Genomic DNA, 23,991 nt, shown 5'->3' with positions numbered 1-23,991 from the left:
CTAATTGATATCTATAGGACATTTCATCCCAAAACAATGAATTTCACCTTTTCTCAAGCGCACATGGAACCTTCTCCAGGATACATCACATCCTGGGCCATAAATCTAGCCTTGGTAAATTCAAAAAAATAGAAATCATTCTAAACATCTTTTCTGACCACAATGCAGTAAGATTAGATCTTAATTACAGGAGAAAAACTATTAAAAATTCCAACATATGGAGGCTGAACAACATGCTGCTGAATAACCAACAAATCACAGAAGAAATAAAAAAAGAAATCCAAATTTGCATAGAAACTAATGAAAATGAAAACACAACAACCCAAAACCTGTGGGACACTGTAAAAGCAGACCTAAGGGGAAAGTTCATAGCAATACAGGCATACCTTAAGAAACAAGAAAAAAGTCAAATAAATAACCTAACTCTACACCTAAAGCAACTAGAAAAGGAAGAAATGAAGAACCCCAGGGTTAGTAGAAGGAAAGAAATTTTAAAAATTAGGGCAGAAATAAATGCAAAAGAAACAAAAGAGACCATAGCAAAAATAAACAAAACCAAAAGCTGGTTCTTTGAAAGGATAAATAAAATTGACAAACCATTAGCCAGACTCATCAAGAAACAAAGGGAGAAAAATCAAATCAATAAAATTAGAAATGAAAATGGAGAGATCACAACAGACAACACAGAAATACAAAGGATCAGAAGAGACTACTATCAACAATTATATGCCAATAAAATGGACAACGTGGAAGAAATGGACAAATTCTTAGAAAAGTACAACTTTCCAAAACTCGACCAGGAAGAAATAGAAAATCTTAACAGACCCATCACAAGCACGGAAATTGAAACTGTAATCAAAAATCTTCCAGCAAACAAAAGCCCAGGTCCAGACGGCTTCACAGCTGAATTCTACCAAAAATTTAGAGAAGAGCTAACACCTATCCTGCTCAAACTCTTCCAGAAAATTGCAGAGGAAGGTAAACTTCCAAACTTATTCTATGAGGCCACCATCACCCTAATACCAAAACCTGACAAAGATCCCACACAAAAAAAGAAAACTACAGGCCAATATCACTGATGAACATAGATGCAAAAATCCTTAACAAAATTCTAGCAATCAGAATCCAACAACACATTAAAAAGATCATACACCATAACCAAGTGGGCTTTATCCCAGGGATGTAAGGATTCTTCAATATCCACAAATCAATCAATGTAATACACCACATTAACAAATTGAAGAATAAAAACCATATGATTATCTCAATAGATGCAGAGAAAGCCTTTGACAAAATTCAACATCCATTTATGATAAAAACTCTCCAGAAAACAGGAATAAAAGGAACATACCTCAACATAATAAAAGCTATCTATGACAAACCCACAGCAAACATTATCCTCAATGGTGAAAAATTGAAAGCATTTCCTCTAAAGTCAGGAACAAGACAAGGGTGCCCACTTTCACCATTACTATTCAACATAGTTCTGGAAGTTTTGGCCACAGCAATCAGAGCAGAAAAAGAAATAAAAGGAATCCAGATTGGAAAAGAAGAAGTAAAACTCTCACTATTTGCAGATGACATGATCCTCTACATAGAAAACCCTAAAGACTCCACCAGAAAATTACTAGAACTAATCAATGATTATAGCAAAGTTGCAGGATATAAAGTCAACACACAGAAATCCCTTGCATTCCTATACACTAATAATGAGAAAACAGAAAGAGAAATTAAATAAACAATTCCATTCACCATTGCAACGGAAAGAATAAAATACTTAGGAATATATCTACCTAAAGCAACTAAAGACCTATATATAGAAAACTATAAAACACAGGTGAAAGAAATCAAAGAGGACACTAATAGATGGAGAAATATACCATGTTCATGGATTGGAAGAATCAATATAGTGAAAATGAGTATGCTACCCAAAGCAATTTATAGATTCAATGCAATCCCTATCAAGCTACCAACGGTATTCTTCACAGAGCTAGAACAAATAATTTCACAATTTGTATGGAAATACAAAAAACCTCGATTAGCCAAAGCTATCTTGAAAAAGAAGAATGGAACTGGAGGAATCAACCTACCTGACTTCAGGCTCTACTACAAAGCCACAGTTATCAAGACAGTATGGTACTGGCACAAAAACAGAAATATAGATCAATGGAACAAAATAGAAAGCCCAGGGATAAATCCACACACCTATGGACACCTTATCTTTGACAAAGAAGGCAAGAATATACAATGGATTAAAGACAATCTCTTTAACAAGTGGTGCTGGGAAAACTGGTCAACCACTTGTAAAAGAATGAAACTAGACCACTTTCTAACACCACACACAAAAATAAACTCAAAATGGATTAAAGATCTAAATGTAAGACCAGAAACTATAAAACTCCTAGAGGAGAACATAGGCAAAACACTCTCCGACATACATCACAGCAGGATCTCTATGACCCACCTCCCAGAATATTGAAAATAAAAGCAAAAATAAACAAATGGGACCTAATTAAACTTAAAAGCTTCTGCACAACAAAGGAAACTATTAGCAAGGTGAAAAGGCAGCCTTCAGAATGGGAGAAAATAATAGCAAATGAAGCAACTGACAAACAACTAATCTCAAAAATATACAAGCAACTCCTACAGCTCAACTCCAGAAAAATAAATGACCCAATCAAAAAATGGGCCAAAGAACTAAATAGACATTTCTCCAAAGAAGACATACAGATGGCTAACAAACACATGAAAAGATGCTCAACATCACTCATTATCAGAGAAATGCAAATCAAAACCACTATGAGGTACCATTTCACGCCAGTCAGAATGGCTGCGATCCAAAAGTCTACAAGCAATATATGCTGGAGAGGGTGTGGAGAAAAGGGAACTCTCTTACACTGTTGGTGGGAATGCAAACTAGTACAGCCACTATGGAGAACAGTGTGGAGATTCCTTAAAAACCTGGAAATAGAACTGCCTTATGATCCAGCAATCCCACTGCTGGGCATACACACTGAGGAAACCAGAAGGGAAAGAGACACATGTACCCCAATGTTCATCGCAGCACTGTTTACAATAGCCAGGACATGGAAGCAACCTAGATGTCCATCAGCAGATGAATGGATAAGAAAGCAGTGGTACATATACACAATGGAGTATTACTCAGCCATTAAAAAGAATTCATTTGAATCAGTTCTAATGAGGTGGATGAAACTGGAGCCTATTATACAGAGTGAAGTAAGCCAGAAGGAAAAACACCAATACAGTATACTAATGCATATATATGGAATTTAGAAAGATGGTAACAATAACCCTGTGTACGAGACAGCAAAAGAGACACTGATGTATAGATCAGTCTTATGGACTCTGTGGGAGAGGGAGAGGATGGGAAGATTTGGGAGAATGGCATTGAAACATGTATAATATCATGTATGAAACGGGTCACCAGTCCAGGTTCAATGCACAATACTGGATGCTTGGGGCTAGTGCACTGGGACGACCCAGAGGGATGGTATGGGGAGGGAGGAGGGTGGAGGGTTCAGGATGGGGAATACATGTATACCAGTGGTGGATTCATTTCGATATTTGGCAAAACTAATACAATATTGTAAAGTTTAAAAATAAAATAAAATAAAAAAAAAAATCACATTGGTTCTTTCCAGAGACTAGACTGTTAGAAGGTAAGAGTGGGTTAGGTAAAGCTGTCGAGGTCCTATGAGAGATGATTGTGAGTGACTTCTAGCTTGTCGGCTTGAGAAGCTGGTGGATCATGGCACATGTAGGGATGGAAAGATCATCTAGTAATGAGAGGTCATCTAGTAAAGGCTTTGTTTTATACTTAAGGAAAATAGAGCCTAGATGTTTTAAATTATATGCCTAGTATCACATGTCTGTTTGACTCTCTCTGTTCTTTATTCGATACCATCTCCCTGTAAAACCTATGATTAATAATAAGATTAAAGTTCCTTGGCAACTATCCACCTCCTTGCCTGCCTCTTGACAAATCTGTGTGCAGGTTAAGAAGCAACAGTTAGAATTGGACATGGAACAACAGACTGGTTACAAATTGAAAAAGGAGTACGTCAAGGCTGTATATTGTCACCCTGCTTATTTAACGTATATGCAGAGTGCATCATGTGAAATGCCAGGCTGGATGAAGCACAAGCTGGAATCAAGATTGCTGGTATAAATATCAATAACCTCAGATATGCAGATGACACCATCCTTATGGCAGAAAGTGAAGAACTAAAGAGCCTCTTGATGAAAGTGAAAGGGGAGAGTGAAAAAGCTGGCTTAAAACTCAACATTCAGAAAACTAAGATCATGGCATCCGGTCCCATCACTTCATGGCAAATAGATGGGGAAACAATGGAAATAGTGAGAGACTTTATTTTCTTGGGTTCCCAAATCACTGCAGATGGTGAGTACAGCCATGAATTTAAAAGACACTTGCTCCTTGGAAGAGAAACTATGACCAACCTAGAGAGCAAAAAAGGTCCATCTAGTCAAGGCTATGGTGTTTCCAGTAGTCAAGTATGGATGTGAGAGTTGGACCATAAAGAAAGCTGAATGCTGAAGACTTACTTGATGCTTTTGAACTGTGGTGTTGGAGGAGACTCTTGAGAGTCCCTTGGACTGCAAGGAGATCAAACCAGTCAATCCAAAAGGAAATCAGTCCTGACTATTAATTGGAAGGACTAATATTGAAGCTGAAGCTCCAGTACTTTGACCACCTGATGCAAAGAATTGACTCCTTAGAAAAGATCCTGCCTGATGCTGGGAAAGATTGAAGGAGGAGAAGGGGATGACAGAGGATGAGATGGTTGAATGGCATCACCAACTTAATGGATATGAGTTTGAGCAAGCTCCAGGAGTTGGTGATGGACAGGAAAGACTGGAATGCTACAGTCCATGGGGTCTCAAAGAACCAGATATGACTGAGCGTCTGAACTGAACTGACTAATGTTCCTTAACTAATTAACTGAACTAACATCATTGAAGAGGAATAGGCAGAGATACAGATGCTGTGCATATAGATACTTGTTTATCCACCTAATTATTTCTTTTTTAAAAAATGATTGAATTATATTTGATGTATAATATTTTGGGCTTCCCTGGTGGCTCAGACAGTAAAGAATCCGCCTGCAATGTGGGAGACCTGGGTTCGATCCCTGGGTTGGGAAGATCCCTTGGAGGAGGGTATGGTAATTCCCAGTATTCTTGCCTGGAGAATCCCTGTGGACAGAGGAACCTGGCGGGCTGTAGAGAGTCAGACACAACTGAATGACTTTTACTCACTCAAAATGTTTTGGAAATGCATCAAATGATTCAGTTATATATATTCTTTTTTCAGATTCTTTTACACTGTAAGTTATTACAAGTCATTGAATATAGCTCTTTGTGCTACACAGTAGGTCTTTGTTGTTTATCTATTTTATATATGGTAGTGAGTATCTGTTAATACCAAAGTCTTAATTTATCCCTCCCCACTTTTCCTGTTTGATAACTGTAGGTTTGTTTTGTATGTCTGTGAGTCTGCTTCTGTTTTGTAAATAAGTTCATCTGTATCTTTTTAAAGATTTCACATATAAGTGACATCATATGATATTTGTCTTTCTCTGACTTACTTTGCTTAGTATGATAATCTCTAGGTCCATCTATGTTGCTGCAAATGCCATTATTTCATTCTTTTTTTATGGCTGAATACTAGTCCATTGTACATATATACTACATCTTTTTTATCCACTCATCTGTTGACAGACATTTAGGTTGCTTCCGTGTCTTGGCACTACTGTAAGTAGTGTTGCAATGAACATGGGGTGCGTGTATCTTTTAGAATTAGGGTTTTCTCTGGATATATGCCCAGGAGTGGGATTGCTAGATCATGTGGCAACTCAATTTTTAGTTTTTTTTTTTAAAGGAACTTCCATAGTGTTTTTCATACTGGCTGCACCAATTTACATTTTCACCATCAGTGTTATATCCAAACCTTCTTTAGCCATAATTTCTTTATTTAAAACCCTAAGCACCTGATTAGCATATACTAGGATAGTGACTCGGAGAAGGCAATGGCAACCCACTCCAGTATTCTTGCCCGGAAAATCCCATGGGCAGAGGAGCCTGGTAGGCTGCAGTCCATGGGGTCGCGAAGAGTCGGACACGACTGAAGCGACTTAGCAGCAGCAGCAGCAGCAGCAGGATTGTGACTACTCCCCCTAGGAACTTTACAAATAAGTTCAAGTACAACACTATACTTTAGAAAAAGACGTGAAAGATGCTTTTCTTATTTTACCTCAGCAATACTTGGGAATGTTGATTATTACTTAGAAGACAATAAAACTCAGATGGTTTTTTAAGTAGTAGTAACATCAATCACTTACTTCTTAAAGCAGTGCGCTGCAGTAACAAGCCAAGTATTACTAATCAAGGTGGCCCCACACTGATGTATTTTATTATGCTGAAGAGAAGCTTGCCAAGGCCAGGCAGCCTTGCCTGCGATCTCTCCGGACATTATTCTGTTGCTTACTAATGGAACAACTCGTTTACCACAACCTGAAAGAGATGCGATTGTTAAATTATAAGAAATGTCTCTATAACTCTTGATACAGAGAAATTAGTAGAGTGCTGCAGTGCAATGTTTCCATCAGTCATTATATAAACATGTACAATATTAATATCCACCTTCTCCTCATTGATGTTTTGCTCACTCCCTCTATTTATAGAATGGATATACATTGCCCACTGAAGCTACATAAGTCTGAGAAGTATCGACACAACTCAAAGTGTATGTCTTGAGGACTTGCAGTGTCAATTATCCAGATGTTCTGGGAGCTCCTACTAAGATTATTGTTTCCTAGTTTTAGGTGATCCCACCATGTTATTTTGACATAAAAGTCCTCACCAGAAGAACTGATCAGAGAAGTAATTGCCAATTCCTTGGAACTCCTTCTCTCATACACTTTTCTGAGTGACTAGTTCCTCAAGTGGCATGGTTAATGCATCATGACCAGTCTCTTGCTCTTTAGGATGGAGGACTCTATATTGCCACATAAATATCACATTCACTATAGGTGGGGATAAATAAGTACTCTATTATGTGTGTCAGATCAGAGATTAGTTTGCTGCTTAGGATTCCTGCTAAGAATGAAGCCTGTTTAAAGCATGCTGCTAATAAATAAAATATGGTAGGTTCAATTTTTATTCCAAAAAATTAGGTATCAAAGAGGAAATTCACTTTACTGGTACTGATGACACTGCTACTGTGGCCGGTCGTTTAGAAATCCCCATCACTGCCATCTCTAGTTTAGACTACTGTTTTTCTCACCTGGAGGACTGCAACAGCTTCCCTGATCATCTCCTTGCCTCCAGTGTTGCTCCTCCAATCCATTCTCCACCCTGGAACCCGAGTGGCCTTTCTGTTGTGTCTAAAACCCTTTAGTGACTTTTCATTCCAGATAAAGTTGAAATGTTTTAGCATGATTCTGGTCCTTGATGACTATTAATCATACCCCTTTCTCATGTCCCCAAACCCCAATCCTATATTACAGCCACACTGACATTTTTCATTTATAAGAAGTGATCATATTCTTGCTTTTCTAGAGACATTTTTACATACTATTCTCCCTGCCCAGGACATTCATCCCACTTATCACTTGATTTGTGTGGTCCTTCCTTTCTCCTGTCTCAAGGATTACTTTCAGACCCCACAAGACCAAGTCAGGTTAGCTGACTCTGTGATTGACTTTCACTGCACTATCTCTGTCATAGCATTTATCACACTGTTTTAACATTTCCTGATTTATTTATGTTTTCCTCTAAATTCAAACCCTTAATTTTAGAGGAGGAATCATGTCTTAGTGACACTTGTATTCACTTTCTGGCACTTGGTAGATTTTAAAAGGATATTTATTGAATGAATAAAAATATATAGTATATTTGCAAGACAGATGAAAATGAATGAACACCTTTGCTCAAAGTCATCACCACTTAAAAAAAATTCTTTCAAAATTTAGGCCACAGTGATATGAAGCAAGTGATAATATGAAGTGAGTGAGTAGAGCTGCTGTCAACCATGAAGACGAGTATGATCAGTAAATTGTATAGACAATCACAAGTAAAGGGGTCTATCTCTTTTCCACTTATCATTTTCTCATTATTTTACTTCTCAGTAGAAAGCATAATTAGTAGCATTTAAAAATTATCAAGGCAAGTCCATTTATTCCAAATCAGAAATATAAAATTTCTTCAAATTGCTCCTAGATTTCCACCATGTAAAATATTTTTCTTGAAGATGACAAAAAAGGTTGATTTTAGAGTTAGGGAAAAAAAAGTATTTTCATTTGTTACACAATTGTTATTCTCTCCAAAAGAAAATGTGGAAAATGAGTGGGAAATTATGAGCTAATATTTGAAGATATTATCCTTTCTGAGATGGAAATGGAACTTGTGTTTATAAGCTAACTAGACTTACATGCTTGGACAGTTAGCTTCCCTGTTGATGAGCTCATTGCTGAAAAACAAGATAGAACAAAGAATGATAATTTGATATTCTCCTAGTTGGTCTCAATGACCAGAAATTATCAGAGAATATTCATCATATATGGAGTACAGAAATTTGAGCGTATGGATGAGTCAGGAAAACAGCTGATATAACAGGATATATGTATGGTTTTGGTAGAGATTTATAGGCAATCTCTAGGCTTTCCTGGTGGCTCGGATGGCAAAGAATTCTCCTGCACTGTGGGAGATCTGGGTTCATTCCCTGAGTTGGGAAGATCCCCTGGAGGAGGGCATGACAACCCAGTCCAGTATTCTTGCCTGGAGAGTTCCCATGGACAGAGGAGCCTGGTGGGCTACCGTCCATGGGGTCGCAAAGAGTCGGACACGACTGAGTGACTAAGCACTGCACATATAGGCAATAAGCAGTGAATGATTAAGGCTCAAATATACATAATCAAAACCCACAAATCATTTGTAGTAATACAGAACAGTGGCTTTCCAATGGCTTAGGATAAATCTTTGGATTTTACTTAAGTATATAGAGAAAGTAGGGAAAGAGGGAACAACTGATGGAGTCTTTAGGTTCAAACTCAGCCTCAACTAGAACAAGTCTGCTTTTATCTCTTCTGTTTAAGATTTCACATAAGCCTTTCTTTGGTGCAAGGGTTTAAGGATGAAAAAAAACAAACTTTGAAAACTACCACAGAAAGTATATTTAAAATACTTCTAAAACACAGTTCTTAAATTATCAAAATGTTCCCCTCCCTGAGGAATAAACTACTATATATTGTTATCAAACACCTGCTGGATACTGGTAGAGGCTAATTATTGGACAGAATCTAAGATAAAATTCTGTCATTTCCAACAAAGTTGGTAACCTGATAAAGGAAATACAAACATTTAAAATTAAGTTGATGCGCTGATGTATGGAACAGTCTTATGGACTCTGGGGGTGAGGGAGAGGGTGGGAAGATTTGGGACAATGGCATTGAAACATGTAAAATATCATGTATGAAACGAGATGCCAGTCCAGGTTCAATGCACGATACTGGATGCTTGGGGCTAGTGCACTGGGACGACCCAGAGGGATGGTATGGGGAGGGAGGAGGGAGGAGGGTTCAGGATGGGGAGCACATGTATACCTGTGATGGATTCATTTTGATATTTGGCAAAACTAATACAATTATGTAAAGTTTAAAAATAAAATAAAATTTAAAAAATAAATAAAATTAAGTTGATGAATGGTTGTATGAAAAGTGGGATGGTTTTCAAAATAAAAGTGCTTAATAGGTAGAATGAGGATGGATGGTTTTACTTATTTCTACCAGTGCTACATGTCTCAGACTCCTATTCTCTACATTTAACTTCCCATTATGCATAATAAGAATGTTTCTTTCCACTTACCTTCTATAAATTTCACTTGGGAAACTAATGATGATGAACTATACAAAGTGGGAGCTCTGGAGAATATCCAATAAACTCATAAAAGGCATGACTAAATCATTATATAGTGAAGAATCAGTTGCTCAGTACAGATCCTCAGTCTTTATTTATAGAAGAAACTCAATTTTTGGTCAAATGTAGTTTTAAGGTAGTAAATTTCTTGTTTTATTTTTTTAAATTATAAGCATACTTTGGAGATTTTGTGGGTTCAGTTTGAGACCACTGCAATAGGCAAATATCACAATAAGGCAGGTCAAAATATTTTTTGTTTCTCAGTGCATTTAAAAGTTTATGTTTACACCATTCTGTAGTCCATTAAGTGTGCATTATGTCCTAAAAGGCAATATACATACCTTAATTAAAAAGTACTTTACTGCTAAAGCATGCTAACTATCATCTGACACAGAATTGCCACAAACCTTCAATTTGTAAAAACACAGCATCTGTGAAGTGCAATAAAGTGAAGTGAAATAAAATGAGGTATTTGAATATGCCCCATGTTAGTAATGCATTACAATGGTATAAATTTAGAATTCTTCAGTTAGAGCTTCTTCTGCTTAGTTTGAGCAAAATGCAACTCAGCCCTTTCCAGGAATGAGACCAGGGTACATGTAATAGTTGGGAGTTTCATTGGATTTTCGAGGAAAGAATTTTATACAGAATGATTATACCTGGAAATAAACTGCCCATATACAAGTGACTGACTATTGCAAATTACCAATTTTGACAAAATGGTTTTACTTTCTATGTGTAGGAGTGAAAACAAACACTAACACCTTAGTTTTGAACATGACCCTCTAACACACTTCTGAGTTGACAGTAATGGTATTCAGGGCTGAACACACTACAAGTAAAATGGTGAGGACTGGGGCCCACATCAACAGCCCATGGGTGATGAGCAGCTCTTCCACATCCATGGCATTTGCAATTCAAAGGAGTCGATATTAGTTTTGTTCTGACATCACATCACAGGAAGGGCGCATACTGCACTGTTATTTGTCAAACCAAAACACAGATTCTTGCCAGATTATGGATAAATCTGGGGCTGCAATGTTATTTCTAGACTTTGTCTAGAATTTCTGCAATTTTCCATTCATTTGAAATCCCCCAAATTAAGTATTGCTGGAGAGCAGTTTTTTTGTCTACAAGGATTGCCTTAGGATTCTAATCAGTTTTCTACCAAGTGAGTCTTTCCTAATTACTAGTAAATGCTGCTCTTTTCACATTTGGAAATTTGGAAACATTCGGGCTTCTAGGTTTTTCTACTACCAATTATTTGCATTAATGTTTTCAGGTTTCCAAAGCATATGCACAATTTTCTAGCTTTCTAATAGCCTATATGTTCAATATTATATTTTCTGTTTCCTTGTATATATTCTTTTTTTTGTAACTTACTAACATTTCTTTTTTTTTTTTACTTTACAGTATTGTATTGGTTTTGCCATACATCAACGTGAATCTGCCACAGGTGTACATGTATTCCCCTTCCTGAACCCCCCTCCCACCTCTTGATATTTCTGTGACTTCAGGAAGAACAAATATTATATTTGCAAGATTATAGATGAGAAAGTGGAGGACAAGGCATGGTAGCCCTTTGGTGGACTTTGTAAATACAAGTCCTTTCCAGAACTTGGGTAGTCCTGTAGTGACTCAGTAGAGTTAGAATCAGGTAACTCTCAAATCAGGTTCTTCATCAGCACATCCTGCCCTTTAATGTACTATAGACATTAAAACAGACTACAGGTCACAAGCTGACCTATAAGAAACAAAAAGCCCAGATACCTGATGACCACTTCATGCTTCATTTCTGGTTTCAGATAGCTCAGGCTTTTAAGTTCCTTCCAAATTAACTGGTTATTTAAAATTATGTAGAACACATCTTGTAACTTATCAGAACTTCCACTATTTCACAACCTCGATTCATTTGTTTCTCCACAAAGGAGAAAACAAAGAAGGTGGATTAAGCCCTTGAGAGGTTCTTCCCTTCTGGGTTGGGAGAGGTCCCCGGGTTCATTTCCTGACTAACTGACTCTGTCTCATCAGCAAATCCCTGCCCATCCCATTCCCACAGATTTTATTTCCTGGTCAGGTTTCCTCCTAAAGAGTCAGCCAGACCCTTGAAAGGGCAGGGCTTTCTGTTTCATGTCTGATATGAATCACACTTACTCTGATTCTCTTCTGTGACTCTTAAGTCTGGTGTCCACTGGAATGTGTAGGGGAAATCTGTACTTGTCTTTCAGGAATAGATACTTGTCGAAGCAGCTTAATGAACAGGGGTAAACAGGTTTTCAGGTTTCACTAGTGGCTTAGATGGTGAAGAACCCATCTGTGATACAGGAGACCTGGGTTCAATCCCTGGGTTGGGAAGATCCCCTGAAGAAGGAAACAGCAACCTACTCCAGTATACTTGCCTGGAGAATTCCATGGACAGAGGAGCATGGCAGACTATAGTCCACGGGGTCGCAAAGACTCGGACAGGACTGAGTGACTTTCACTTTCGCTTTCAAACAGGTTTCTGTCTGGCTGGACTCCTGAGAGTTTTTGGTATGCTAATATACGGGGTGAATTTCTAAGAGATCAATATTGTAGACTGCATTTCTAAAAAGTGTTTGACCAAAGAACACTTTTTTTTTTTCTGCATAAAGCTTCTCAAGAAATTAGCAATCTATCAATAGACTTGAATCTCTGCCCTTTTTAATTACTGGAGTCCTTAACTAAATCTTTGCCCTTTTTAGTTACCAGAGTCCTTTCACTATAGATAGAAGGTCTAAAGCCCCTCTCTCACATCTCTAAAGATGAATTTGCCTAATTCATAAGAATAAAGATGTTAAATGCTGCATGTAAAAGGCGTAGAGAAGGGCCTCGGTAAAAGTTACTTCTTTTAAAGAAGCAATGAAGATAAAATGGTTCCTATGATTTCTAGTTTTGTGATTTTTTTTAATCATTACTTGTAAGATGGCTTTACTGGCTCCAAAGTTAGTTTACCATTTTCCCAAATGCCCACAGGAAAAAAGTTAACACAAACTTCACAATTTCACTATTCACAGAAACTATTCTTTTTTTTAAAGGGCAGCAACTGGGTTTATGTTTCTGAAACAGAAAAACAGCCATTGCTCAACACTTGGTGTTTTCAATTGCTAGTCATGGAGGCAGTGACTGGATCAGATGAACTCTGTTAGTGGTAAAGGTTTGCTTTTATTTCAGGATGAGTGCCAGTCAATTACTACAGGAAAAGCCACCTGACTAATTTCAGATATGCTTTTATCAGAGAACAATAAAACCTTTAAAAGTCACTTTTTTAACTTGAATTTTTTTTCATTTGAATTCTAGCTATTATTTGGAATGGAAATAATAGTAAATAAATTTATGATTAGACATAAAATGGACTTAATAGAGAACTTCACATCACGTAGAAAGGTACCTGCTAAGTCGCTTCAGTCGTGTCCGACTCTGTGTGACCCCATAGACGGTAGCCACCAGGCTCCCCACTCCCTGGGATTCTCCAGGCAAGAACACTGGAGTGGGTTGCCATTTCCTTCTCCAATGCATGAAAGTGAGAAGTGAAAGTGAAGTCGCTCAGTCATGTCCAACTCTAGCGACCCCATGGACTATAGCCCACCAGGCCCCTCCATCCATGGAATTTTCCAGGCAAGAGTACTGGAGTGGGGTGCCATTGCCTTCTCCGTGAAAGGTACCTACTTACCATTAACTTCAACTGATGAGGTGTTTATTGACAAGGCTCTGGTGTTCCTTATCTTCTCATCTAAGATGCTGCGGATTTTCCTATTTCTCACTGCACTTGACTCAGCAGAGGGGAACTGGAATACCATAATGACATCTACTGTCGTCCCATCTTCCTCTGGACTGTGACACAGAATAGAAAGGTACTTGTTCAAAGAATACATCCAGTATTATCCTACACTCTTTTTTTTTTTTTCTGTATTTTATTCCCTTGAATTATGCCTCAATTGAAAGTGTCAGCAGCTGATTATCTCACATTGCTACTCATTTATGTCACTCTGACTCAAGATTGTTTCATATATTCTCTCTTCATGTTCTCTTTTTTGCTTTAAGTGAATTTTGCCATTAATTTGAAGGCTTGTTATAGCATTTGTATAAGACTCAGACACTAAAATGTTGTCAGCAAAATCATAAACCCTGAATATTGGAAAAAACTTCAGTGGTGTCTTTGATCTATCACTCATGTGATACCTTCGTTAGCTCTAAGCTTCCATGATAAGTAGTCATCTCATCCCAGCAAGTAATTAAAATAATGAGAAATTTACTTCCATAAAGAGGCTATTTCTGTTTGGTCAGCTTTGATTTTAAGAGAGTTCTTCACTTGGAGTTGAACATATCTCCCTAAAGCTTCCATTCCGTAGGCTTATGTCTACCAGTTGGGACATACATACAACATCAGTCCTCTCTTCCATGTGTAATATTTGAAGACAGTGATATTTTTGGTCTCTGAGTATTCTCCAAATTAAGTATATCCAATTCCTTGAACTTTTTCCATATAAACACATTTAAGCCCCTTCACTTGAGGGGCTGAATTTTCATATATACTTAACATATGAAAATCAAACAGTTAAAGGTCTTTTAAAAAATGGAAACCTATATGTTGATCTGCCACATCTCTTATTTTTACACTTCAAACGATCGAAGCTATAAAAGCATGAAAGCCCTATTTTCCTGAATCCCTTGACTTTAAAAAAAGAGGAAATGGTATCGATTTGAAGGGATTTTATATACTGTGGTTCATTTAGGCTCTGGAATGTGAAGATATAAATAATCAGAATTTTATGTCAAATTGGCAAATATTCCCTCTTCTTAAATCAGAGGGAAAACATGGTTTACTAGGTGGAATGCACCCACACAAAAACTTACAAAATGATAATGACTACACATTCAAAAGAGTGCATAAGGCTATGATAATTTTGCTAGGATGTTATGGCAAGTCAGAATTTGAAAATGGAGGGCATGAAATCTAGAAAGTTTCAGCAAAAACATGCTTTTCCTCTCCTAGATATCATAAAATGTATCAAATTTATATTGTAAAATCCTTCTGGAGGTCACTAGTTACTCGGTAAAGGTGTAAGAAACTTGGAGTCATTCTGCCAATAGGGCATTAGCCTATAGGTAATAAAACTGATCATTATTTCCTTCAAATATATCCATCTGGATATTCTCATTTTTTTTAAGAAGATGAGTCACACAGGCCCATATGTTTGTATGTTACATACATGTTCTGCTATGAACTTTCCAAATAAGACAACTGAAACCTCTGAGTAATTTCTCAGACTATATGAGTCTCTTCCTCCATCTCCACAAATGGAAATTTATTTCAACATTTATTTCAAATTTATTTCTTTGTGTTTGGGCATGCCTCCTGTCACTAGGGGTTCAATACAGGAAAGACTTGTGACCTCATTTTGTAGTCAACTTTGGCTCCTTAATATTTTTGAAATGACATATGTATTGAAAGAATACCATTTGGTGCATGCAGTGACATGCTGCTGGGTTTTCTCAAGGCCCTGGTTTCTGGTAGTCTCAGGCCTTACCATCACTTGATAGGATTTGAATCCTGTTCTGTCACTTGAGGAATTTTGAACATTTCACATAACTTCCCAAAGTCTCAGTTTTTGCATTTATAAAATGATGGTAAATGTTGTTGCAATCATATTAATAAGAAATCCTGGCCAAAAGCCAGTCTCATAGAGGCAACAGTGTATAAAGGTTCCTGTCTCTCGTGCTTTTGGTCATTCTAGACTGTGAAGTCACCTTTGCCCAAGCATACGTACGTCAGTTTCACTACTTGGTTCTTGATATAATGCTTGTTCAAGGCCGAATCTATAAATGTCTCATCCACCTGTTATGACAATAAAGAGAAACTATGTGTTAATAAGATATTTTATAATAAGAACATACCACTGATTAAATGTTAAAGCAAAGTAAAAATGTTTAACATGAGTAATATCATTATTTAAACCACTGGTTCTCAAATCTAACAGTGCAACAGAATCATTTGCAGAAAAAAGAAAAAAGACTTAAAGATGCTGGTGCCTCTGCCAGAGTTTTGGTTATAAATGACCCTGAGGAAACCTAGGCATTTGTAGTTGTAAAAGTCTCCCAGATGACTCTAATATGTTGATGCAGGTGTTTGGGGTAGACATTATGTTCCTAAAATTCCATAGAAAGTGAAGCAGAAAGATGCAGAGCAGAGATGGGATATCGAGGGAGTCCTGGAGAGGTGGTGGAGAGAATCCTGGCTTAGTACTGGGTTTGAAGCCAACCTTTTCTGCTACTCTTGAACTGGGTGACTGTGGGAAAGTTACTGAGCCAATTTGAGCCTCAGTATCCTAACATCTAAAACAAAGATGTTAATATGCTCACTCATAGGATTGTAAAGATTAAACACATATAAAATGCTGGGTACATTTTGATAGTAGCCTGTCGGTGGATCAGGTTAACCCCCATCCTGGCATTGCAGGTCTCAGATTTCTTTGCAGGTCTTTGGATTGTGAGTACAGGGAAGAAGTATTAGAGATTTAGGAAAGGCAACGATCTTTTAATTGTTGTTGACTGTGAGCCCTAGAGTGGGCAAGGGGGGAAGAAAGAGTAAGGTGGTCTTGCAGGTTTAGGTCAAAGTTGTGTTATTCAGTTTATGTCAACAGGGAAGTAGACCTTGAAGAAGGAAATGGCAACCCACTTCAGTATTCTTGTCTGGAAAATCCCATGGATGGAGGAGCCTGGTTGGCTACAGTCCATGGGGTCACAAAGAGCTGGACACGACTGTGCAACTTCACTTTCACGTTCATTTTCAGATATGCAGGTGACATCACTCTGATCGCAGAAAATGAAGAGGAACTAAAGAGTCTCTTGATGAGAGTGAAAGAGGAGAGTGAAAAATGTCCCTTAAAACTCAACATTCAAAAACCTAAGATCATTGCATCCAGTTCCATCACTTTCATGGCAAATAGAAGGGAAAAAAGTGGAAGCAGTGATAGATTTTATTTTCTTGGGCTCCAAAATCACTGCAGACTGTGACTGCAGCCATGAAATTAAAAGATGTTTGCTCCTTGGAAGATAAGCCATGACAAACGCAGACAGCGTATTAAAAAGCAGCGACATCACTTTGCTGACAAAGGTCCGTACAGTGAAACCTATGGTTTTTCTAGTATTTGTGAACAGATGTGAAAGTTGGTTCATATGAAGGTTGAGCACCAAAGAATTGATGCTTTCAAATGGTGGTGCTGCAGGAGACTTTTGAGAGTCCCTTGGACTGCAGAGATCAAACCAGACAATCCTAAAGGAAATCAACATTGAATATTCATTGGAAGGACTAATGATGAAGCTGAAGTTCCAATACTTTGGCTACTTGATATGAAGTGCCGAGTCATTGGAAAAGACCCTGATGCTGGGCAAGATTGAAGGCAAACGAAAGAGACGGCAGAGGATGAAGTGATTAGATCTATCGCTGACTCAGTGGACATAAATTTCAGCAAACTCTAGGAGTTGGTGGAGGACAGAGGAGCCTGGTGTGCTACAGTCCATAGAGTTACAAACAATAGGGCACTACTTAGCAACTGAACAACAGCAACAAGGCACCATGATGCTGTGACTTATCACATGTAGATTTTGGCTTGCAGTATCCCCTAGTGACCAGTGTCATCTGAATCCAGGTACTGATTTTCATATTTGATTGATGAGCCAAATGTGAAAAAACTACATCCTAAATCCTTAAGGAGGAGACAGGGAAAGTTTAACTCAATGAAAATAAAAAGAAGACTGTTTCAGAGATCAAGGAATAAGTTATGACTTTCTTAGCACTATCAGGCATTCATAAAAAGCTTAATTAGGAAACAAAATATACATGATCTCCCTTCAGTCAGTTCAGTTCAGTTCAGTCGCTCAGTCGTGTCTGACTCTTTGTGACCCCATGAGTTGCAGCACGTCAGGCCTCCTTGTCCATCACCAACTCCTGGAGTTCACTCAAACTCACATCCATCGAGTCGGTGATGCCATCCAGCCATTTCATCCTCTGTTGTCCCCTTCTCCCTGCCCCCAATCCCTCCCAGCATCAGAGTCTTTTCCAATGAGTCAACTCTTCGCATGAGGTGGCCAAAGTACTGGAGTTTCAGCTTTAGCATCATTCCTTCCAAAGAACACCCAGGGCTGATCTCTTTTAGAATGGACTGTTTGGATCTCCTTGCAGTCCAAGGGATTCTCAAGAGTCTTCTTCAACACCACAGTTCAAAGGCATCAATTCTTCAGCGCTCAGCCTTCTTCACAGTCCAACTCTCGCATCCATACATGACCACTGGAAAAACCATAGCCTTGACTAGACGGACCTTTGTTGGCAAAGTAATGTCTCTGCTTTTGAATATGCTATCTAGGTTGGTCATAACTTTTCTTCCAAGGAGTAAGCGTCTTTTAATTTCATGGCTGCAGTCACCATCTGCAGTGATTTTGGAGCCCCCCAAAATAAAGTCTGACACTGTTTCCCCATCTATTTCCCATGAAGCGATGGGACCAGATGCCATGATCTTAGTTTTCTGAATGTTGAGCTTTAAGCCAACTCTTTACTCCTTATAATAACTATGAAATAAGAAATTTTTTGATTCTTATTTCATTTGAAGACAGAACTGACACCTGGAGACATTGTGTGAATTTCCCTAGCATCATGTGGATTAATAAACTGGGATTTAAATGTAGGTTTCTGTCTTTACATTCATCTCTTATCAATCACACAACCTCCTTGTTACATATAATATACATTTTACTTGAATTTCTATCAAAGAACATATGACAATAAGTTATAGCATAAACAGTTGATTGACTTAAAGTGTAAAACTTGTAAAGATATATTTGGTAATATATTTTTTACACTTTCTATCCAAGGCAGTATTTAGAAAACAGAGAAATTGCTTGTATCCAGAATATACACTTATTTGACTTTAAATAAGAAAAGTTTAAATGGGCTGAAGAAATGTGGGGTTCATATGTTAGAAATGAACTTGTTTGGTAAGATATGTTTTCGTAAGAACGATATTATTTTAATCATTTCATTTGTGGTACTCAGAGCCAGTCCTGTTACTCAATATCTGGGGGAAATACAAAAGAAAAGAAAAGGCTAACCAAAAACAAAGGGGAGAAAATTGATCAATATTAAAAGGAATAAAAGTAAATTTCTTTAGGCATTTAAAGAAGTCTGGTTTGTAGTTATCCTCTGAAATTCTACCCACAGTAGATCCCTTGGCTGTTTGTGACTTGTCGGTAAAAGTATTGGATTAAGTTTTTGACTCCAGATGACATCATTCATCTGGCAAAGCGCCTGCTGAGAAGAACATCCATCCCCAGCATCCATTCCATCTTTGAATAGTTCAGGTGTCTGGGAAGGTAAGCAATAAAAGAATAACACAGGAAGAATCTAGGTAGAAGTAACTTTTGTAATCACAGAAATATAGAAGTTTCTTCTCTATAGTTCAAATTCCAGGACCTGTCCCTGTAAAGTCTCATTGGTTGGGTCTGGGGTGAAGCCCAGAATTTTATGTGATCCATATAGCCTGGTCTGGTGTGAAGCCCAAAATCTTAAGGTGATCCATGTAGCCAGGAAAACAGTTTGAGAAATACTGGGGCACAGAGACTGGCTAAGAAGTTCCTACGCCAAAGGAATTTAAAACAGGGGAAATCAGAGAAAACATGAATGTAAACTTTATTGCTGAATAGAGTTTATATATGAATCTGCTTTCTAGAGATCCCCTAAAAATGTTTCCCTGGCAGATTAAGGCCTCTTTCATCAAATAATCTGCCAATACTTTGGCATTCTAATTCTGAATTCTCAGAAGTTTCAAAGGACACTTTTTTTTAAAGCTGTGTGCCAACTTGTTATAAATTTATTATTTGCATAATTTAATAGATTTAGTGATTTATAAATCTATCTTTCTCCCTTTTGGGGGCATTTGCAGTTTTGTGATTGGAGTTAGTCTCCTAACATTGAACAAAAGACCCTCTTTCAGGGTAGTACCTGTTTATGTATGCTGATTTTGAAATACTGGAAGTTGAACTGAGATTAAGTTATAAGAGGGCAATTGAAGTTTAGTTGTGTGTTTAATGAAAGAGTTAGGGAGAGGCTTTCAACTCAAACAAATAGACACACCCAGCCATTGAGCTCTCATTCCCAAACTAACTCTGTTCACACATGTAGCCTGTCTTTCATTTTAGATGCTTTCACCATCTGCATTGATCCCCCCTGCCACCCATCAGCACCACCATTATCTTTCATGCTTGGGAGCACTGTTCTCAGGCATGGCTCTTGCTTCACTGTATGCTTGCCTTTCTCAGATTATTCCTTTGGTCTGTGGCTCTCTCTCTCATCCTGCTAGCTCTGCTTTTCTGAATCTCCTTCAAGGTCTATTTCAGATAAGACCTGCTTTGGGTTAATTCCTTAAACCTTAAAGTAATCTTTCCTTTTTCTCTCTTAATTGTTCTTATCCCTCTTATATCTTTTAATATAGTTGCTTACGCAAATACATTATCTCCTCTGAAGGTGAAAATCACTCAGTCGTGTCCAACTCTTTCAACCTCATGGACTATACAGTGCACGGAATTCTCCAGGCCAGAATACTGGAGTGGGTAGGCTTTCCCTTATCCAGGAGATTTTCCCAACCCAGGGATCAAACCCAGGTCTCCTGCTTGCAGGCAAATTTTTTACTAGCTGAGCCACAAGGGAAGACCTCTACTAAACTGCAAACTCCTTATGGATAGGGACAATCAGTCTTTTCATACTCTACAATATGTAGGAATGTAGCATGGTTTTTTGAATGAATTAATAAAAGAAAGTGAAAATTTATTAGAAAGCCTTGCATTTACCTTGCATTTGGATCAAACCTGGTGGCTCAGTGGTAAGAATCTGCCTGCAAAGCAGGTGAATCTGTAGATTCAATTGCGGATTCAGTCCCTGGGTTGGAAAGATCCCCTGGAGAAGGAAATGGCAACCCACTCCAGTATTCTTGCCTGGAAAATTCCATGGGCAAAGGAGCCTGGTGGGCTACAGTCCATGGGGTCACAAAAGAGTCAGAGACGACCTAGCAACTAAACAACAATATTGCTTGCATTTATTTACCAAGAAGTTTTTATTAGCATTTTTAATGAGATTTAGCCAGATTGAGATCAATACTTCTAGAGAAAAAATAAAACTGCCCATGAATATTTGAGAGGAATTTTTTCTCCTAGTTGACTTTTTCAGTAATTTGATTCCTGAAGTGTACAAGCAATGTGTAATAATTACCCCTCTCCAAAGGCAGTCTATATTCTTTGCCCTTTAAAAATAAGGATGATAATCTTGATAGTCCTTATTGAAATCCTTTAAGGTTGCTAAACTATCTATATAAAATCCAGACTTTTTCAAAATCCAAGATTTAAGAACGGTGAATGATTATCTTAAGCCTATATGCAACATGGCCAACTTGAGCACAGGTGGTGCTCACAGGATTTTAGAGACTTATTGGTCTCCTTGTCTCTTTAGCCCTCAAGGAACTAGAAAAAGAACAAATTAATCTCAAGGATAGCAGAAGGAAAGAAGTATCAAAAATCAGAACAGAAATAAATAAAATAAAGATCATAAAAACAATAGAAAAGATCAGCAGAACTAAGCTGTGTTTTTGAAAGGATAAAAAAATTGAAAAGCTAATGAAAGAGTAGATGTTATAACACAGAAATACAAAGGATCATAAAGACTACTATGAACAGTTCAGTTCAGTTCAGCCATTCAGTTGTGTCCGACTCTTTGTGACTCCATAGACTGCAGCACACCAGCCTTCCTTGTCCATCACCAACTCCTGGAGCTTATTCAAACTGATGTCTAGTGAGCCGGTGATGCCATCCAACCATCTCATCCACTGTCATCCCCTTCTCCTCCCACCTTCAATCTTTCCCAGCATCAGGGTCTTTTCCAGTGAGTCAGTTCTTTGCATCAGGTGGCCAAAGTATTGGAGTTTCAGCTTCAGCATCAGTCCTTCCAATGAATATTCAGGACTGATTTCCTTTAGGATGGACTGGTTGGATCTCCTTGCAGTCCAAGGGACTCTCAAGAGTCTTCTCCAACACCACAGTTCAAAAGCATCAATTCTTCAGTGCTCAGCTTTCTTTATAGTCCATTTCTCACATCCATACATGACTACTAAAGCCATAGCTTTGACTAGATGGACCTTTGTTGGCAAAGTAATGTCTCTGCTTTGTAATATGCTATCTAGGTTGGTCATAGCTTTTCTTCCGAGGGGCAAGCGTCTTTTAATTTCATGGCTGAAGTCACCATCTGCAGTGATTTTGGAGCCCCCCAAAATAAAGTCTGTCACTGTTTCCATTTTTACCCCATCTATTTGCCATGAAGTGATCTGACCAGATGCCATGATCTTCATTTTCTGAATGTTGAGCTTTAAGCCAACTTTTCACTCTCCTCTGTTACTTTCATCAAGAGGCTATTTAGTTCTTCTTCACTTTCTGCCATAACGGTGGTGCATCTGCATAACTGAGGTTATTGATATTTCTCCCAGTAATCTTGATTCCAGCTTGTGCTTCATCCAGCCTGGCATTTCGTATGATGTACTCTGTATCAAGTTAAATAAGCAGGGTGACACTATACAGCCTTGACATACTCCTTTTCCTATTTGGAACCAGTCTGTTGGTCCACATCCAGTTCTAACTGTTGCTTCTTGACCTGCATACAGATTTCTCAGGAGGCAGGTCAAGTGGTCTGGTATTCCCATCTCTTTAAGAATTTTCCATTGTGAACAGTTATACACCAGCAAATTGGATAATCTAGAAGAAATGGATACATTTCTCGAAAAATACAGTGAAGACTGAATCATGAAGAAATAAAAAATCTGAGACCAATGATGAATAAGGAGATAAAGCAGTAATAAAAAAGGAAAAGCCTTTTTCAAAAGGAAAAGTCCAGGACCTGATGGTTTCACTGGTGAATTTTACCAATCATTTAAATAAGAATTGATGACATTCCTTCTCAAACTCTTCCAAAAAATCAGAGAAGAAGGAACACTCCCAAACTCAAATTGAGTGGCCAGCCTTTACCTTGGTATCAAAGCCAGTAAGGATACTACGAGAAAAGAAAACTACAAATATTCCTGGTGCAAAAATTCTCAGTGATGTATTAAACAAAATTCAACAGCATATTGGCAGGATAATACACCATAATTAAGTGAGACTTATCTCTGAGAAAAATTGATTAAACAGTCAATCCTAAGGGAAAGCAACCCTGAATACTGATTGGAAGGACTGATGGTGAAGCTGAAGCTCTAGTACTTTGGCCACCTGATGCGAGCAACCGATTCATTGGAAAAGACCCTGATGCTAGGAAAGATTGAGAGCAAAAGGAGAAGAGGGTGGCAGAGGATGAGATGGTTGCATAGCATCATCTAGTCAATGGACATGAACTTGGATGAATTCTAGGAAATGGTGAGAGACAGGAAAGCCTGGCATACTGTAGTCCATGGGGTCACAAAGGGTTGGACATGATTTAGTGACTTAACAACAACAATCTTTGGGATGCAAGGTTGGTTCAACATATGCAAAAAACAATAAATGTGACATAACACATCAATAGGATGAAAGGTGAAAATCATATGATCATCTCAGTAGATGCAGAAAAAGCATTTGAAAAAATGCAAGGTTCTTTTAAGATAAAAACACTAAACAAACCACATGTAGAAGGAACATAACACAATAAAGGCCATATATGACAAAGGCACAGCTTACACCAAACTCAACCATAAAAGACTGAAAACTTTCCCTCTATGATCAGGAGCTAGACAAGAATGGTGCCCATTCTCACTACTCCTATTCACTGTGGTACTAGGAGTTCTAGCCAGAGGAAACAGGCAAGAAAAATAACAAAAGCATAAAAACCAGAAAAGAAGAAGTAGAATTGCCTTATTTGCAGATAATATAATTTTACATAGAAAATCTTAAAGATGCCACTGAGAAGCTGTTGGAACTGCTCAGTGAATTCCACAAAGTTGCATATATATCAAT

At 37.9% G+C, this 23,991-nt stretch overlaps 1 protein-coding gene across 6 annotated transcripts in view; it reads right to left on the bottom strand.

Moving 5' to 3' along the window:
- Positions 1-23,991, bottom strand: part of TMPRSS11A (transmembrane serine protease 11A) — a 63,417-nt gene that overhangs the window by 14,028 nt on the left and 25,398 nt on the right. For 3 of the 6 annotated variants that reach the window (XM_086405572.1, XM_086405574.1, XM_086405576.1), the window contains 4 exons: positions 15,744-15,811; positions 13,646-13,806; positions 8,471-8,509; positions 6,381-6,552 (listed from right to left, as the gene is read on the bottom strand). In XM_086405572.1, coding sequence (XP_086261698.1) covers positions 6,381-6,552; positions 8,471-8,509; positions 13,646-13,806; positions 15,744-15,811 — 440 coding nt within the window. The remainder of the gene's footprint in view (positions 1-6,380; positions 6,553-8,470; positions 8,510-13,645; positions 13,807-15,743; positions 15,812-23,991) is intronic. The other 3 variants (XM_086405575.1, XM_086405573.1, XM_086405577.1) reach the window with 1 other exon arrangement.

This window comes from Bos grunniens, chromosome 6 (assembly GCF_055505025.1).
Source record: "Bos grunniens cultivar Pamir isolate PY7600 chromosome 6, Bosgru_T2T1.0, whole genome shotgun sequence".
Lineage (NCBI taxonomy): Eukaryota > Metazoa > Chordata > Mammalia > Artiodactyla > Bovidae > Bos > Bos grunniens.
This window is presented reverse-complemented; position numbering and strand designations above follow the sequence as displayed.